General features: G+C 67.4%; 5 protein-coding genes across 5 annotated transcripts; 2 read left to right on the top strand and 3 right to left on the bottom strand.

Annotated features, from left to right (window-relative positions):
• Positions 1-1,241: 1,241 nt before the first annotated feature.
• EMIHUDRAFT_432303 (hypothetical protein) lies at positions 1,242-4,272 on the top strand. Its single transcript, XM_005770535.1, has 4 exons — positions 1,242-1,746; positions 1,831-2,199; positions 2,357-2,434; positions 2,711-4,272. Exons 1-4 carry the CDS (start codon positions 1,276-1,278, stop codon positions 3,920-3,922), a joined length of 2,130 nt encoding a protein of 709 aa, XP_005770592.1. The 5' UTR covers positions 1,242-1,275; the 3' UTR covers positions 3,923-4,272.
• A 354-nt stretch (positions 4,273-4,626) lies between these two features.
• EMIHUDRAFT_432301 (hypothetical protein) lies at positions 4,627-5,949 on the bottom strand. Its single transcript, XM_005770534.1, has one exon. It carries the CDS (start codon positions 5,887-5,889, stop codon positions 4,813-4,815), a length of 1,077 nt encoding a protein of 358 aa, XP_005770591.1. The 5' UTR covers positions 5,890-5,949; the 3' UTR covers positions 4,627-4,812.
• Positions 5,950-7,260: 1,311 nt separating this feature from the next.
• EMIHUDRAFT_432298 (hypothetical protein) lies at positions 7,261-8,328 on the bottom strand. Its single transcript, XM_005770533.1, has 5 exons — positions 8,093-8,328; positions 7,960-8,021; positions 7,839-7,887; positions 7,623-7,712; positions 7,261-7,443 (listed from the first exon to the last, which is right to left on the bottom strand). The coding sequence occupies exons 1-5, from the start codon at positions 8,294-8,296 to the stop codon at positions 7,336-7,338; spliced, it is 513 nt and encodes a 170-aa protein (XP_005770590.1). The 5' UTR covers positions 8,297-8,328; the 3' UTR covers positions 7,261-7,335.
• A 2,034-nt stretch (positions 8,329-10,362) lies between these two features.
• EMIHUDRAFT_196265 (hypothetical protein) lies at positions 10,363-11,167 on the bottom strand (the record flags this gene model as incomplete). Its single annotated transcript, XM_005770532.1, has 2 exons — positions 10,363-10,611; positions 10,766-11,167. The coding sequence occupies 2 exons, from the start codon at positions 11,165-11,167 to the stop codon at positions 10,363-10,365; spliced, it is 651 nt and encodes a 216-aa protein (XP_005770589.1).
• Positions 11,168-16,180: 5,013 nt separating this feature from the next.
• Positions 16,181-17,147, top strand: EMIHUDRAFT_61467 (hypothetical protein; the record flags this gene model as incomplete). Its single annotated transcript, XM_005770531.1, has 4 exons — positions 16,181-16,438; positions 16,492-16,703; positions 16,806-16,963; positions 17,038-17,147. 4 exons carry the CDS (start codon positions 16,181-16,183, stop codon positions 17,145-17,147), a joined length of 738 nt encoding a protein of 245 aa, XP_005770588.1.
• Positions 17,148-17,382: the final 235 nt, after the last annotated feature.

Here is a 17,382-nt window from a genome sequence, read left to right as displayed (position 1 = left end):
GCCACGGAGGGTGAGAGGGCTCACCACGCTGCCTGACGCGTCCTCTGGCGGGGCCGTCCCGGCGGCACCTTCGCTGGGTGGCTCAGCTGCGGCGGTTCTGCTGGCTGGAGCGCTCTTTGCGGGCAACTTCTCCGGCAGCCTCGCTGGAGGCTCGATGGCGCCGCTCCCACCGTGGGTCGGCCCAGTCGCGCTGCAGGCGGTCGTTGTTGCGTTGGCGGTGGCGCTCCGCTCTGCACTCCCAGCCCTCGGCTTTTCTGGCGCGGCTGCCGTCGCCGTGCTCGTCGCCGCCCTCGCAGCGCTGGCCTCTGGCGCGCGCAGTCGCGAGATTGTGGGCGTGCCGGCAGCGGCTCCGCTCCCGTGGCCGCTCGACTCCACATACAACTGCTCCGGCAGCCAGAGGGTGGCACCTGGTGTATGGCAGCTCTGCTGCTACTTTTGACACTCGTTCGGAGTGGGACAAGAGCGTGTGTGGTGGCGTGGAGAGCTTAGCTCGTGGCCTTGTGCGCCGGGGCCCGGTGGCGTGACGTGAGAGACAGAGAGCTAAGGAGACCGCCCTGGATGATCATGATGCGGAAGGAGATGAGGACCGAAGGGGAGGGGGTGCCCGGCGGAAGATGGCGGACATGATGGTGGAATTGCGGACATGTCGGCGCACGAAACCGAACGAGACCGCGCGCGGGACCGCCCCGGGAGAGTGCCCGAGTGCGCGGTGTTTGCTAAGCGATCGGAGGCCTCGTCGCCGACCCCCCTAGACAGGGAAAGCGCTCGCATGCAGTTCGCGACTGCGGCCCGTCGAGTCGTCGAGTGGCTGCCAGTTCGAATCTCGTTGGGACCGGGGTTCCACTGAGCACTGTGGCTCCGTGAGGCAAAAAATGGGCGGGTGTGTGAGAATGATGAACAAGCACAACGCTCAACGGCCGGCGCTCCTCATATGGTGGGCTGTGCGTGGGTCCCAGCCCCTGTCGTAACACACGGCGGGGAGGTTGAAAACAGTGAATACGAGGTGCGACCTGCGGCATCCCTTTATCTCTTTTCCGTGTGTGCGGGGGTATCTAGTCCGACGAGACTCGCTCGCCCCGCTTTTTACCGTCACGCGGTATGGGTGGACGCTAGACAGATGATGACGACACGCATGAGCGACACACAGACACAAACAGCGAAAAGGGCTCGTGGACAGCACAAAAAAAAGCGCACCAGCTGATAAACTGGCCTCCTGAGACGGCAAGATCCGCCAATAGCTCCTTGCTTGCTCTCGGACCTTTCCTCCCTAATACGATGGAGACGGCGCTGAACAGCGCCGCGACGGCGCACGCACTCGGGCTCGTCCGGCACGGCCGCCTCACCGCGCGCGGCGCGCCCGCGAGCCTCGACACCCTCAACGGCGACTGGGAGCGTTGCCCGCGCTCACCCTACGTGGAGGAGCGCCCGCACTACGTCAAGCGGGGCGCCAACGCAAAGGGCGCCGCCTTCGAAATGCACCTGTTTTACAGCCACGGCCACTGGTACGTGACGCCCTCGGCCACCCACGGCGGCGTCGTGCTGTGCGGCGCCCGCTCCGACTCGCTCTCGCCGACGACGGTGGACGCCAAGCAGTGGCACCAGCCGACGGCGGCGGGCGGAGCAGCGCCGATGCCCGAGTTCGAGTTCACGTGCGACGGGCCCAACACCGAGGAGGAGCCCTTCCTCATGGAGGCGCGCCACCGCCCTGCACCCAAACCAAAAACGACTTACCCGTCCCGCCTCCTTGTTGCCGCGCCTCGCCCCCCCCCCCCTTCCCCCCTCCCCCCCGCGCGAGCGTCGGGCGATTACCCTTCACCCCCTTCCCTGCAGGAGCTCGGGCGTGACTTTTTCCTCCGCGGGACCAAGCGGCTCGGCGCGCGGCACGTCGTCTGGTTCAAGTGCCCCGCGACGGGCGAGACCTACCACTCGGCCGCCAAGCCGGGCGGCTCCGGCGGCCGCGCCAAGCCGGGGAAGCGGTACTGCCACCTCTGCAACAAGTGCTTCTCGGCAAACAACTTTTCGCACCAGCACCTCGCCAACCTGCACCGCCCGGGCAAGATCGACGGCCTGCGGCTGCAGCAAGACGCCGACGGCACCATCCGCCTCGCGTGGGCGGTGCCGCCCGACAACGGGCTCCGCGTCACGCACTACACGCTCACGTGCTCGGCGGACGGCGGCGCGTCGTGGCACGAGTGCATGGTGCGAGCCTCCCCTTCGCCCGCCCTCGGCCCCCACTCCGCTCCAGTCACGTCGCGCGAGCTCTCCTCGCCTCGCCGCCACCTCCTTGAGGAGACCCGCCTGCGCCACTTGACACCGCTCTCCCCTTGACACCGCTCCCTCCCCCCCTGCCCCGCAGGAGTCGGCGGTGCCGAACGCGTCGATCGGGGCGTCGCTCCTGCGCGACGGCATGGGCTACTCCTTCCGCGTCGCCGGCGTCAACCTGGCCGGCACCGGCCCCGAGTCGGACCCAACCCAGCCGGCGGGCAAGGCGGGCGACGGCACCGTCTTCCTCGCCGCCGGAGCGCACACGCGCGACCTCAACTCGGCCGGCTCGGCGTCGCCCGTGGACGAGACCCGCGACGGCGGGTACGAGTCGGGCGGCACCGAGGCGACCACCAGCGTCGTCTCGCCCCCCGTCCGCCAGCGGCTCGGCGAGCTCAAGATGGACTTCGGCGACGCGCTCGGCTCGCCGCTCGCCTCGCCCGCCGGCTCGCTCGGCGGCGGCAACCTGAACGCGTTCGCCCAGCCCTCGCCCCCGGCGGCGGCGGCGGCGGCCCCCGCCGCGCAGCCGCAGCTGTCCTCCTCCAAGCGCAAGCGCGAGCGGCGCGGCGGCGGCTTCTGGTCCCGCCCGCCGCCGCTGCCGGAGGCGTTCGCCGTTGCGGCGCCGGTCGACGCCCCTTCCGGCACCTACATCGCCGGCCTTCCAATCTCGCCCGCAAAGCCCCTGAGCGGCGACGCCGTGCGGCAGTTTGTCGCTGGCACCTTCCCGGTCGGGTCGCCAGTGCACGCGGCCGCCGTCGCCGGCGTCCCCCCCTCGCCCGGCTTCAAGCTCTCCGCCTTCGAGTCGGAGCTCGGCTTCTCGCTCGCAGACATCTCCCAGTGCGGTGCCAACGAGGCAGACGCGCCGGGGGTGCCCATCGCGCACTCGACTCTCGAGCACACGCCGCCCGCGCCGGCCGCGTCCACGCTCGTGCCGTCGCCCGCCGCCGCGCCTGTCGCCGCCGCCGCCGTCCCCACCGCTGCGCCTGCCGCCGCCTTTGGCGCCGCTGCGCCGCGGCCTCGGCCGGCGCCGCTGCAGCCGCCTCCGCGATCGGTGCTGGCGTCGCAGTCGGAGATGTCGTCGCCCATGCGCTCGCCGCCGACCGCCATCGCGTCGCCGCCCGGCGGCGTCCGCGCCGGCCTCTCTTGGGAGCCGTGGGTCATGTCGGACCACTCGCTGATGGACACCGGCGACCTCGAGCGGCTGCTCGCCTCGCCGGCGTCGCCCGCCGGCCGCCCCGTGTACCGCAAGGCTGCGTTCGGCGACGCGCCGGGCGATGAGTGCAACGGCCTCATCTCCCTCGAGGCGGTGCCGTGCGGCGGGCCGCCCTCGGCCCCTCCCTCCGCCCCCTCCTCATACGACAACCTGAGTGCCAGCCCCGCCGCCGTCGAGCCCAGCAAGGGCGCGAACGGAGGGGCCGATGGCGCAGCCTGCGCGGCGGAGCGTGGCCACGAGAGGAGATCCCGCAACCTCTCCTCGCTGCTGCGCAGCGTCTCCCTCGCCGCCGCCAGCGCCGCCGCCAGCACGTTCGGCGCCGAGCCGGTGGCCGAGGCGGCGCGCGGCTCCTCGCACGTCAGCCTCGGCGGCGCCAAGAAGATCAAGCCCGCGCCGGGGTCCGCGCGCTGGCCGTGGGGCCGCCGCTCCTCCTCCGCCTCCGCGTGAGGGTCTCAGCCAGTCGCCCGCTCGACGCCGTTCGCCGGGCGCCACTGGTGGCGCCGGGCTCTGTGGGCGTCGCGGCCTTTCAGCCGTCGCTCGCACTCCCCCCAACTAACCCATACTTGCCGACCTGTCCCATGCGTTCATTAGTGAGCCGGCGGCCCGCCGTAGCTGGCCTGGCTGCTGCAGCCGAGAGCACAAAACTGTCGATGACTCTGTGCTGTGGCCTGTGCATTTGCTGCTGCTCTCTCTCCATGTCCAGATTGAGCGAGAGGGCGAATCCGCACACCGGGTCAAGGGAATCTACACTGTCCATAGGTATTTATTGATGATTAACTTGACCTGTCAGAAGAAACGGGGTTTTCAAAAAGAGCGCGAGACACCGCGAGCTCGAGCTGTGGCCGGCGGAGAGCGCTCACAGGAACGCCACGGGACGCCGGTCCCCAACCACAACAGCTCCTCAAGTAGACCAAATGTCGTGAGGCGCGGGAGAGGCCACACTGGACACTCGCGCGGCGCGCGCCAAAATATGAGGCCGCAGTGGCCTGAGCGTCAGCCTGAGGCAAAGTCAGCCTGGGCACGCAGTGTGTTCGACCGGGCTACGAAAGTGCGAGTGCTGCTGCTGGTGAATGACGCCGCACCAACCTAATTCTTCCCTTCGTTTTTATGCCGCGGCGCGAGGGGTGTCGAGCGCACGGAGCTAAGCGCCATTTCCTTTACAGTTAAAATGATTTATTGAATACATGTGTCGACAATGCGACAAAAACACACCTTCCGAGCAATCGCAGTGCAGCAAAGTGCTCGAGGCAAAGTGGGAAGAGCGCTCTCCCCTGCGAGTTGCGTGGCTCTGCTCACGTGGCCATGACACGAAGCGCCGCCGCATCGCAGTGCAGCAGCTACGCCGACGCCGCCGGCGACCCCTCCCCCTTCGGCCGCTCCTGCTCCGTTGAAGACCGCTTCTTGACCGCGGAGTAGACTCGGTAGGAGGGCACCCAAGTCCCGATGTAGTCAATCAGGAGGAACTTGATGCGCATGGCGCAGGTCTTCAGCTCCACCGAGGGCCTGTCCTCGCGCACCTCAAAGCCGCACCGCGACAGCGTCCTGCCCCAGGTCGCACTGCTTCGCGCCCCGTACGTCCACGGCGCGTTGTACTTGCGCAGCTCGTCGACAAAGGGCTCCACCATCGGGTGATCGAGGAAGCCGCGGTTCACATAGTCGCCCAGCAGAATCGAGCCGGGAGCCATCAGGGAGTGCACACGTCGGAAGATCTCCTCGTTCTCGGCCTTGCTCAGGTACATCACAAGCCCCTCGATCAAAAAGACGCTCGGTAGGCTCGGGTCGAAGCCGTGAGCGAGGAGCTTCTCCCACCACAGCTCCTCGCCAAACTTGACTGCCACAGTGCTGATGTCGGGCCGCTCGTCAAGCTCCGGCAGGCACTTCCGGAACGACGAGATCACGGCCGGCTGATCAACGAGCCAGGTCGCGACGCCGCGCTGCAAGCACTCGAGGCGTAAGCAGCGGCAGTCCACGCCACACGCCAGGGTCACAAACTGCCGAGCCGTCGATCCAGAGGCAAACGCTTTGCGGATCCGCTCGTCAAAGTACGCTGTGCGAATGCGAACACCCTTGGCGAGAGGGTTCTCAAGTGCCGCCTGCTCGACCAGCTCCTGCGGCACAGGCTCGCCGCGCATGCGCTGCATGTGCCAGCGGCCGAACATCGGCAAGGCGTACTTGAGCGTAAGCGACGCGTGCATGTCATCGCCCGATGCGTTCATGAACATGGAATGAAAGAGAGCCCGCGCCATCGCCTCGGCGACCTCTTTGCCTTTGCCGTCGCGGAGGAAGCGCGTGGCATAGTCGTCGTCGAACGCTGGCTTCTCGCGGCTCTTCTCGCGGTCGCGTATGTAGGCTATCCAGAGCGCCGTCGCGCCGACGCCACAGTCGGCGCCCCACTCGCGCTCTTCCTTAGACATGAAAGAAATGACGCGCTGCCCAAGACGACCGAGGGGCCTAGCGCGCTGCCCAAGTGCGAGGAAGGCCAAGGACCGAGCGAGTCACGCCCACCTTTTTTTCATAGGAGAACGAGGACATGGGGGAGCGCGCTGCTAGCACCTAAAGTCCACCCTCATCGCAGCCTGCTGGGGCAAGAGACGAATACGACTACCACTGGCTTCCTCTCTCGCGGAAAGCGGCCAGAGGCAAACCAAAACGCGGCCCGCCCCTCGCCCTCTCCTGTGACGCTGTGAGCGGCAGACCTGGCGGCTCGGAAGCCGTCTCTGCTCAGACCCGGCTCAGAAGCCCCGCTCAGAAGCCCTTGGGCACGAATGAGAGGACGACGTTTTTGTACATTTCTTCCCGCTTGGACCAGCGCTTGTTCGAGGCCACCGTGGAGAGGCGGTAGAGCTTGCCGCGGTTGATGGTCAGCAGCAGGTACCTGCGCGTGCGGGCGGGGCGGGGCGTGGGCGGGAGGAGGCGCCACGGCTCGCTGGCTGGGGGAGGGGCGGAGCAAGCACTCGTGGTAGGCGTCGCCCTTGAGCTCAAAGGTGTAGGCAAGCGAGCCTACTCCCAGCCGTGCCGGTCACACCAGTCGCCCCCTCGACACACCCGCGGCTGCACGCATGCCGCCGCGCCGTCAGCGTCGCGGCTCTTGGAGGAGACGAGCTGCGCGTCGCGGCTCTTCGCAAACTTTGCGCCAACCTACCCGGGGAGAGGCGCGGCGCGTGTCGAGACGAGGGCCGCCGACTCGCCTCCCTCCCTCCCCGCCTCCGCCGCGCCTCGTCGAGCTCTCCAAGCGCAGAGATGGAGGTGGCGGTCGAGACGGGGGAGGTCGAGACCTGGACCGTCTCGAAGGGCTCGATCAGGTCGACCCACTTCATGTCGTACACGCCCGGGTCGGCCTCGAACTGGTTCCACGCCACCGGCTTGTACAGCTTGAACCCCTTCTGCACGTCTGTGAACGGCTCGAGCACACCGCTCATCCGGTTGAAGGTGTCGCCGCCGGCGAGCGCAGGCGCGACGCCGCCCGCGGCGGCGGCGGCGGCAGCGGCGGCGGCCGTCTGAATCAGCTGGCGGCGGGTCTGCGGCGCAGCGGCCGGAGCCACGGCGGGCGCGGCCCTCCCGTTGAGCTGCAGCGCCGGAGTCGCGGCGAGGAGTGCAAGCATCACGAACAGCGACGGCAGCGAGGAGTCTGGGTTTGGGTGGGAGGGTGGGTGGGTGACGTGGCGGATCAATGGCTGGTGCGGGTGTGGGCGCGGCTTGTCGCAGGCTCGACACCTCTCCCGTGAGCAAGCGAGAACAATCGCGCAAAGGGCCGAGGCGAGAAGAAAACGATTTGCGTGTACTCTAAAAACCCGCCCAAAGTTTAGCACTCTGGCCTCTCCCCCCTCTCCACATGTTACAGCTTCTCACACTCATCACTCTCATACCAGCCCCTTGAGCCGCGTCTCGCGGTGTGTGGTGAAGGCGTCGAGCGAGCCCAAGTAGTCGCCCGTGACGGCGCACTTGTACTTTGCGGCGACGCCCGACACCTGCGGAGTGAGCGAGTGGAAGCGAGCGTCACACCTCCCCTCGCCCGGTCATCGCGGGCCGCAAGCCGCTGGTGGCAAACCGGCAAAGCGCTGGTGGCAAGCCGCGGGCAGGGCGAGCGGCGGCGAGCGGCGAGCGGCGGCGGCGGCGGTGGCGGCGGCGGCGCGCGTGGCGTGCGCACCGAGCAGAAGCGGCGCGGCGGGTAGCGGCTCGGCGCGGCTGCGACCGAGAGGTAGGTGGGGGCCCAGGAGGGGTACTTGTGGTATTGCGCCTGCGAGCGAGGCGGGGGTGGGCCTCGGGCCGACGGGCGGCGGGGCGGGCGGGGCGGGCGACGGACGGGCCGGCTGGCGGGCGGCGGTGGCCACTCGGCGGCCGGCGGCGGCGGGTGGCAGCACACCTCGTCGATGACTTCCTGCAGCGACTTGATCTGGCTCTGCGGCGCCGACCTGCGGCGCGGCGCGGCGGGTCGGGATGCGGAGGGCGGCGCGTGCGGCCGCCCGCGCGCGCGTCGCGCGCACCACGCGTCCCGCTTCCTCTTCCCCTTCTTCTTCTTGGAGGCCCGCTTGGAGGCGCCATCCACCTGCCGGCCGGCAGTAGTGGTGACGGGGTCGGCGACCGGCGGCTCGGGCGCAAGACACGGCGCGCGCGCACCGCCATCTCGTCGCCGGAGGACGCATCCGCCCACGGGTCGTACTCGTCGTCGTCCGCTTCCGCGCCGCGCGGGACGTGCCAGTTGTCGGCCTCGAGCGCGTCGAGCCGCTTCTGCACAATCTGCCTGCGCGTCTCCTCGTCGAAGACGCGGACGCGCGAGGAGGCCTTGCGCGCACGCTTGGAGCGGGGCGCGAGCTCCGCCATACTGGAGGCCGACGCTGGAGCCCCTCCTAGCGCGACCCGGAACACAAGAGAGAAAGCGGGTCTTATCCTCTTGCTGCCCGATGCTTTGCTCATGCTTCGGTGTGAATGACGCCCGCTGTGAAAACAGTTGGCGGGGGATTTTTTCGCCAGTCAATAGAGCATGAAAATACCTTTCAGACGGTACCTTTCTGTCCTCCAGAGTCGAAGAACTCGACCGGTGGCTGGCCGCCAAAGTGGCTGGACGGCGCCGCGGCGCACACTGGTGAGCCGCGGAGCACACTGAGGGAGCTGTCCTCGGCGCAGCCGATCGGCTCCCGCGGCCTGGGTGATGGCAGTGGCACTCTCTGAGGCTCCCTGATTTTTTCTGGTATTTGTTGAGCACTCTCTGGTCACCTTCGCCGGGCGAGCCTGGCTCTCGCTGCACAGCGGCGCGACCCGCGGTGAGGCTGCCGATCGTCGAACTGGGCTTAGCTCTCAGTCAAGATATTGTGCATATGGTCGGTCTCTACAATATCTTGACTGAGCACGACCGATGTATCAGCAGCAGGGAGACAGGAAGGCTCGCTGTGTGAGTCGGCCACGCAGAGGGTCGGAACCTGGGCAGCAAGAGGTTATACCGCAGTCCAAGTGCTCCAAGAAATCACGTTGGCGCAGGGGGAGCGAAAGGATAAGACGAATTTCAATCGTGATTCGCGAGGCAACGTTGACTGACTTATGGGTATTGCTCGCCAGGCACATGGCCACCCTCCTTGAGCGCAGCGGCGAGCTGCCGATACACCGACGTGTATCGCGCGCCTTGCGGGGGGGGCGCGGAAAAGAGGAACCTCTTAGCGCCATCGCCACGGTGCTGCATGCAGCGCCGGGCGACGACGGCTTACCGCCTCCCGGTCCCCCTCGGCACACCTCCGCTGCTCAATGTTTGACGGCTCGAACCCGTGAAGCTTCCCCGTGCGCGGGTTACCCCGCACACGGGTCAGCCTGCCAGCCACGTATCCACGCAAGCGTGGTCCGCGTGCATGGCATACAGGCGTCCGCCAGACAGCGCAGAGGCTAGGCGACCGGGGAAGGACTAGCTCAAGGGCAACACAGCGTCACCAGCCGTTGGCGCGCAGAACGAGTCTGCGGCCCCCGGTTGGGACGAGTGCGCGACGCGGACGAACCGCTCAATGTGGCCGGCAGCTCGCGCTGCCGGCGGGGTTGGTTGGGGAGAACCGGCACGGGGATGGCCGGCCTCCCCGGAGGGGTCGCCCCCTGGAGGGGCCCCAAAGGGCCCCCCGGGGGGGCGGGGGCCCCCGCCCCGAGGGGCGGGGGCGGGTCCTTCCGTGTCGCTCCCCTCGTCGGGAGTGTCCGTCGGGATGGTGTTGTCCGCCCACTCGGCAGCGTTTGAGCCTCTGTCACCTTGCCTGCCGCGAGCAGCTAGCTCGTCGACGTAGTCGTTCCATTTGTTGCCGCTGTGACCCGCCACATGCCTCCACGTCACGGTGTGTTTGGCGCGAAGGCGTCGCCAGAGGGAACGAAGGCGCTCCGCTAGCTGTCTGTTCGTTTTGGGGGTCACCCTCCCCATCATGCACGCCGCCGCGTACTCGCTGTCGGTCCGCACTACTCCGCGTGAGCCCGCTCGTTGCGGTGACGAGGACAGGAGAGCCCGGAGGAGCTCGGCTAGGGCGGTTAGTTCCGCCGTGTTGTTGGTATGCCTGCGCGCGCCGAGGTAGGCTGGGTGCGCCGCCGAAGTGACAACTGGCCCGTAGCCCTCGCTCGCCAACGACGCGCCCCTATCGCCGATTGCGTCGCCCCCGATGAGTACTGTATAGGCCCACCCTGCTTTCCCTAGGTCTTCCGACCCGTCTGTGTATGCCACCCAGTCGGGCGGGCGTCGTTGCGCCTGCTCTGCCAGTTGCTGCTGTGGGCGAAGAACGACCCCTGGTGCCTCGACCATTAGTCTCAGCTTGACCCGGCATGCCCCCCCTTCACCCTGAGGCGCTACACAGAGGAGTGCGACTGTGCTCACCGCGCAGCCGTTTGCCGCCACCCCTCGGACAGATTCGAGCGTCTCGGGGAGCTCGCACTCACCTTCGCTGGAAAAGAATCCTGAGGCGAGCCACTCCGTCTCCCACTCCGCAACAGGCCCCTCCCCTGGCGACGGCTGCCAGCCCGGGATTCGGAGGCGAGTTGGCGTCGTTCAGCGAGTGCTGCGCGGCGCGCTCGAAGCAGCAAGCAACTCGCTTCGCCTCGTCGCGTGCCTTCAGCATGGCGACACCAAGCATCCACCAGGCGCGCGGCGACTCGGGGTAGTGCCGGACCACCTTTAGCGCGACCTGACGACGCGCGTCCAGATCGTCCATCCACCGCGGCTTCCGACAGCTCGCATTCTTCGGCGGGTAGTAGGCATCGTGGACGGTGAGCGCCATGCGCGCACCACTCACGGCCCTCGAAGCCGACGCTCTCCATACGCCGCAGGCACTCGCGCACGTCGTCGTCTCCGCTCGCCGCTCGCCATGCTGCAGAGGCCTTCGCCTCCAAACATGCATGCCGCTCCTCGAGCAGCTGGCGCGCGTGTGCGCTGCCCGTCACTGCCGCCGCTCGCTTGAGGCATGCAAGCGAGCGCTTGACGTCTTGGTGCTCCGCGGAAAGGAGCTCATGGCTCAGCATCTGCCAGGCGTGAGTGAGGTCCGGCCATTGCTCCACTGCCTGCTCGGCGACTCGTAGCCGCTCGGCCGGTGATTTCATCCACTCGGGCGTGGGCAGCGCCTCCTCGGCGCGCCCTCCCTTGTCGCTCCACCGCACCCACAGGCGCGCGGCCGCCTGGCTCCACAGGGGAGCGCTGCGCTCGGTCATGCTCTGCGCCCTCGCCGTCGGAGACTCTTGCGACATGCTTTCGCAGCTCCGCGATAGTCCTGCTGCTGAAGCAGCGCCTGCCCACGCAGCAGATCGCCGACGTGCTGATTCTCGGGAAGCGTGTCCTGCGCCAATTCCGCCATGCCCAGGAGCACCTTCTCGCAAGCTGCGAGTGCCGGCTGGGAAGCAGCATGCTCAGCCGTCGAGCAGGTGCGGGCTGCGCTCCAGCTGCAGTTCGATGCAGAGCGGACACTGCTGAAAGTCTTTGCCGCTCGCCGCGTCGTCGCGATACCCGCAGCCCCAGCATATGGCGCCGCGTCGACTTCTCGCCTCAACGTTCATTCACATTCACACCCTCTTTCTTTCACATAAACGCACGACCCCGGGCCCGAAATCGCACAGAGACAGTCACGCAACACGGGGTCCCAGGGAAGGCGAGCAAAAACCTTATCGCGCGCGCTAGCAAGTATTCGCGAGATACTCTCTGAATTCGAAGAAATCTCTCTCTGTCTTCTGATAAATGCAGTATGGAAGATACAAAGAGACGGAGGAGCAACGAGCGCCCTGGCGTGAGCCGAAGACACTCCCCTCCGGGCCGAGCGTTTTTGATCTCTGGGTCAGTGGGCGCCCGCCCGCCGCCTCTGAGGGGGTCGGGCCCCCTAGACTGAAAACAAAAACAAAATGTAGAACCGACAAAAACAGCCTGCGAGAGCGGCGCTGCGCGCCGCCTACTTCGTGCGGCGGGTCGTGAGTGACCGGCCCACGACCACGGCCGATCCAAAAAAATGGAAAAGTAGACAATAGTCGGATGGGCACGAACCCGCGCAGCGCCGGCTTTGAGCCACGCGCCTCGATCTTCAGAGGCGCGTGCGCTGCCCCTTCCGGCAACGACGACGACATCGAGGGGATGTCTATTGTTGCGCGATGGCGTCATCCATTTCGTCAAGCCAGCTTCATCGTCGCCACCCTCGCCGCCGTCTCGCCTACGTCGCCGCCGTCGCTATCAGGCCCATTCATGATGCAGGCCCAGCCCACACCCCTGGCTCCTATGCCGACGTGTCCCGCGTGCTCCCCCGTCCGCCGATGTCTCTGCTGCCGCCCAGCGGAGCTCTGCAGCGGGCCCTCCTCGCCGCTTTCGCTGCCGCTGCATCGCTGTCGGCTCGTCATTTCTGTCTACAGTCATTGGGGGCTGCCATCGCTGTTCTCTCTCTCTCCCTGGGTCAGCTCCAACCTGCCGTGTCGGGACGTCACCCCCTCGGCTCCTCCCCCCCCCCTTCTCCGCTGAACTGCTTGCTGCTGCTGCTCGCTTTGTCCCAGGAGCCAGGTGCTTGTGTCTAATCGTAGTGGGGGCCCTGGCCCCCCTCTGTTTTCTGTTTTCTGTTTTTCAAAACGCCCGCCCGCCCGCCACCCCGAGGTGGCTCGGCCCCCCACTGACCCAGAGATCAAAAAACGTCGGCCCCGTAGACACTGATCACACACGGGTGGGACAGGGTGGGTCACAACAACGAGGCACGAGAGCGTGCACGACAGAGCGACAACGCAGCGCACTGCCGTCCAGTCGGCGAAGGGACGGCTGCTGCGCAAAGTGATCAGTTCTAATGAATGTACCGGGGCCCAACGGATAGATGAATCCGGGGCACCCTCCGCTCGAATCCCTGGCCGGGGGTTCGAGGTGGCCCCCACCCTGGGGCCTCCCATCAAAGGGACTGCGGCAGAAGACGCCCAATCTTGCACAAGTGCAAGAACCATACGTCTTCTGATAAATGCAGTATGGAAGATACAAAGAGACGGAGGAGCAACGAGCGCCCTGGCGTGAGCCGAAGACACTCCCAACTGCGCTCCGTCACCGGTGTCGCGGTCTCCCCCACTGAGGACGATCTGCGGGGGGGAGTCGCGCCGCCGGCATGTATCTGTGCAACTGTGTTTTTGCCTTGTCCCGTTTTGATGGAGCAAAGTCACGGGCCGCCCGCGCTTGAAGGCGGTCCTCGGGGTGCTGCCTCTCGTGGTCGGGAGAGGGATGAAATAAAAAAAAAACGACACCTCTACTGTGAGATGGGTAAAAAGGAACAGGTCCCCGCCCTTGCGATCTTTGTGCAGGGTTCTTTGTGGGGCGTGTACCGTGTAGGGTCGGCGAATAGCCGGGGTCCGTCCTCCCGATCGGGCGGGGGGACTAGCACTAGCCGTCTTCCACATGGCCCCTCGGGTCCCTGCTGCTCCTAATCTCTTCGTACATCCTCCTGCTTGAGAGGGATGAGCATGAGGGTGGGGTGCACGTACTAATTTCCTTTTTTGCTTTTCAATGGCTCTCTGTGAAACACCCTCCGGTAAGTTCGGGGTGCCCCTGCCAGCGCGCGCCCGGGCGACTCGACGGAGCTCAGAGGCCGCGACGCGGACGGAGCACAGGCGACAGGGTTTTCAGGGACACGAGCCGGAGCAAGCTCTCGGCCTCTCGCGTCGGCAGCACAGGCCTGCACGAGGCAGCTCAGCACTGTGTACTGATACAAGTGGCTCGGCGCGCGTCGCTCGGTGAGGCGAGCGGACGGGTGCAGCTGGGATGACAGCGTTCGCGTTCGCAGCCAGCGGGGTGAGACGAGGTCGGGAACACACCCCGGTGCCCCCGCGCCCACGACTAAATCTTCTTGGGCAGCAGCTGGTTCGACATGTCCTCTCCGTGGCCTAGGCAGCTGCAATCGCCCTTGCCCCACGTAAAGACGGCGCCGTCGGCGGCGAGAGCGATGCTGTGCTCGGCTCCAGCCGACACAGCAACGACGCGCCCGCCAGCCAAGGCCTCCACCTTCTTGGGCAGCAGCTGGGTCCGCGTGTCGCCGTGGCCCAACATGCCGAACATTCCCCAGCCCCAGCTCCAGACGGCGCCGTCGGCGGTGATGGCGAGGCAATGCATTGATCCAGCCCAGACAGCGACGACGCGCTGGCCAGCAAAGGCCTCGACCTTCTTCGGCAGCAGCTGCTGGTGCGTGTCGCCGTGGCCCAGCTTGCCAAAACCTCCCGAGCCCCAGCTCCAGACGGCGCCGTCAGCGGTGATGGCGAGGCTGTGAGCGGTCCCAGCCGACACAGCGACGACGTGCCGCCCAGCAAAGGCCTCGACCTTCTTGGGCAGCAGCTGCTGGTGCGTGCCGCCGTGGCCCAGCTGGCCAAAGCCTCCATATCCCCAGCTCCAGACGGAGCCGTCGGCGGCGATGGCCAGGCTGTGGTCGTACCCAGCCGAGACAGCGACGACGCGGTAGCCAGCAAAGGCCTCCATCTTCTTGGGCAGCAGCTGGTCCTGCTGGTGCGTTTCGCCGTGGCCCAACCGGCCAAGGGCTCCATAGCCCCAGCTCCAGACGCTGCCATCAGCGGTGAGGGCGAGGCTGTGGACGCATTCAGCCGACACAGCGACGACGCGCCTGCCAGCAAAGGCCTCGACCTTCTTCGGCAGCAGCTGGTTCTGCTCGTCGCCGTGGCCCAGGTGGCCAAAGCCTCCCTGGCCCCAGCTCCAGACAGAGCCGTCGGCGGCGAGGGCGAGGCTGTGCGAGAGTGCAGCCGACACGCTCACGGCGTGCTCACCTCCCAGCGGGGAGGGGAGGAGGGTCGGCGTGTTGAGCCGCGCCACGCCCTCGCCGTGCCCGAGCAGGGCTGGGTGTCGCTCCTCCGAGCCGCACGACGAGAGCCGCCCCTCGCCGTCGATGAAGAGGCTGTGCCGTCCGCCTGCCGCCGCCCTCGCCGGCGGGTTGGACTCGCACAGCAACGCAGCGAAGCACAGCCACCGCACGGCGCAGCCCTCGCCCTCTGGCTGCGCCGGCAGCTCGAAGCCGCGCTCTTGCGCCCACAAGCGGATGGCCTCCGCCGCGAGCGAGGCGTGGAAGAGCAGCGAGACGGCCGCGACGCGAGCGATGTCGGCGGGGCTGTCGCAGCGAGCGAGGACGCGCTCGAGGAGCTCGGTGGGGAGGTCGAGGAGGCGGGCGGGCGGCGGCGTGCCTGGCGAGGGAGCGGCGGCGGAGGAGGAGGTGGCGAGGCGGCGCGAGCGGCGGCGCGGCGGGGCAGACATCGCGAGAAAAAGAAAAGATAATCGTGTTTGTAGACGCCTCCTCTCCTTAAAATCCCTGTGTGGTGGCGGCGTGCCGTCCTCCCATTCCCTCCCTTGGCTCGTTTTTTTCTTTCTTTCTTTAGTTTATACCGGTGTCTTCCTCAGAGTCGAACCGGCGTGCCGTTCCCACCTCCCACGCGGAATCCCTCAACTAGGCCGGGACACTTCTTTTCCATACACCATAGCTCTCTGAGACATCCTCCGGTAAGTTCGGTGCCCCTGCCAGCGCGCGCCCGGGCGACTCGACGGAGCTCAGAGGCCGCGACGCGGACGGAGCACAGGCGACAGGGTTTTCAGGGTCACGAGCCGGAGCAAGCTCTCAGCCTCTCGCGTCGGCAGCACAGGCCTGCACGAGGCAGCTCAGCACTGTGTACTGATACAAGTGGCTCGGCGCGCGTCGCTCGGTGAGGCGAGCGGACGGGTGCAGTTGGGATGACGGCGTTCGCGTTCGCAGCCAGCGGGGTGAGACGATAACACTCACACGTCATTTGGGGCCTGGAGCCCTGTTCACGCGCGCGCGAGACGTGCAGACAGGGTTGCCAGGTGAGAGCGAGCGAATGGCGCGGTTCTGCGCCGACAGACTAGGAGCGTGCGCCAAGCAGACAACCGCGCAAGCCACGCCAGGGGGTCATTTGGAGCACATTTTTAGTTTGTGCCGCGTGTACCCGAGTTCATTTAAGATACGTCCGAGTTCTTTTCACGTCGTGCGACCCCCGGTGGAGCACTTGGAGCACTTGGAGCACTTGGAGCACTTGGAGTGCAGTCATCAGCCTCACATCCAGGGCCGGGGAGCTCAGAAGCGCACCCAGCGGGCCGGATGATCGGGATCGGGTTGCGGGCAAGAAAGCCCTAGCCCCGGGGGTGCGCGTTCGCATCTTGTGTAAAATTCTTCTCACAAGGCCGGCGCTGAACAAACAACGCATCTGCGCGTCGTCCTCGTGCCGGGGGCGCCAAAAGCGTTTACCATGGAAGCGCCATACGCCGACGCCGCGGTGCAGCCGGGCTTCACGCACGCGTTCGTCCAGTCCTTCTTCGTCATCCTTGCCACCGAGATCGGTGCGGTCCACACCGCGCAGGCCCTCCCGCGCCCGCGTGCCACAGCTGCTGACCGCGCCGCCACCGCGCCAGGCGACAAGACCTTCTTCATCGCCGCCATTATGGCGATGCGTCACTCGCGGCTCACGGTCTGGACGGGCGCCGTCGGCGCGCTCGTCGTGATGACGGTGCTCTCCACGCTGCTCGGCCACATGGCGCCGCTCCTGCTTCCAAAGGCGAGAGCACTCTCGCGCCGCGCCCGCCCGCCCCGCGGACGCCACCGCCCCGCCCCGCACCCCGCCGCCGCGCGCAGGCCTACACGCACTATGCCGCCGTGCTGCTCTTCCTCTTTTTCGGCGTGCGCATGCTGCGCGAGGCGAAGGACGCGGGCGAGGGCGCCTCGGACGAGCTTGAGGAGGTGGAGCTGGAGCTGGCGAAGAAGGACGACGTCGAGTCGGCGGACGCGCTGATGGCCGACGAGGAGGGTGGCGGCAGCAGCAGCGGCGGCGGCGGCGGCGGCGGCGGCGGCGGCGCGGACGCCGAGCCGGCGGCGAGGACGGTGCTGCTGCAGGCCTTCACGTTGACATTCTTGGCGGAGTGGGGGGACCGGTCGCAGATCGCGACGATCGCGCTGGGCGCCGCCGAGGAGCCGGTCGGCGTCACGCTCGGCGCGATCATCGGCCACTCGCTCTGCACTGGTCTCGCCGTCGTCGGTGCGCGGGACGGGCGGAGCGCAACCGCGGAGGGCGTGAGCAGTCTCGTCACCTGCCGTCGCGGCGCCTTTTAGGCGGGAAGATGCTCGCATCGCGGATCTCGGAGCGGATGGTGCTCGGCATCGGCGGCGGCCTCTTTCTCCTCTTCGCCGCCATCTCGCTGCTGCAGGGCCCAGACGCGTAGCCGCCGCATCCCTCCCAGTGCCGCTGCAGGGGGCCCGTCTGCAAGCCGCGCGCGCGTGTGTGTTGTGTGTGTGTGTGTTCGTCGCAGGAGGGGGGAGGGGGGGGGGGCGTCTGCACCCGCGATCCTCCCCAGTGCCGCCGCCGTGCCGCCGGCAGAGTGGCCGCCGCGTGCTCTTCCGCCACCCGCGCGCTCGCGAGGGCCTTTCCTTTGCGCCGCGGGCTGCCTTGTGCGCAGC

This window comes from Emiliania huxleyi, assembly GCF_000372725.1.
Source record: "Emiliania huxleyi CCMP1516 unplaced genomic scaffold EMIHUscaffold_4, whole genome shotgun sequence".
Taxonomy (NCBI): Eukaryota; Haptophyta; order Isochrysidales; family Noelaerhabdaceae; genus Emiliania; species Emiliania huxleyi.
The sequence above is the reverse complement of the archived record's forward strand: the minus strand, read 5'-3'. Positions and strand labels throughout refer to the sequence as shown.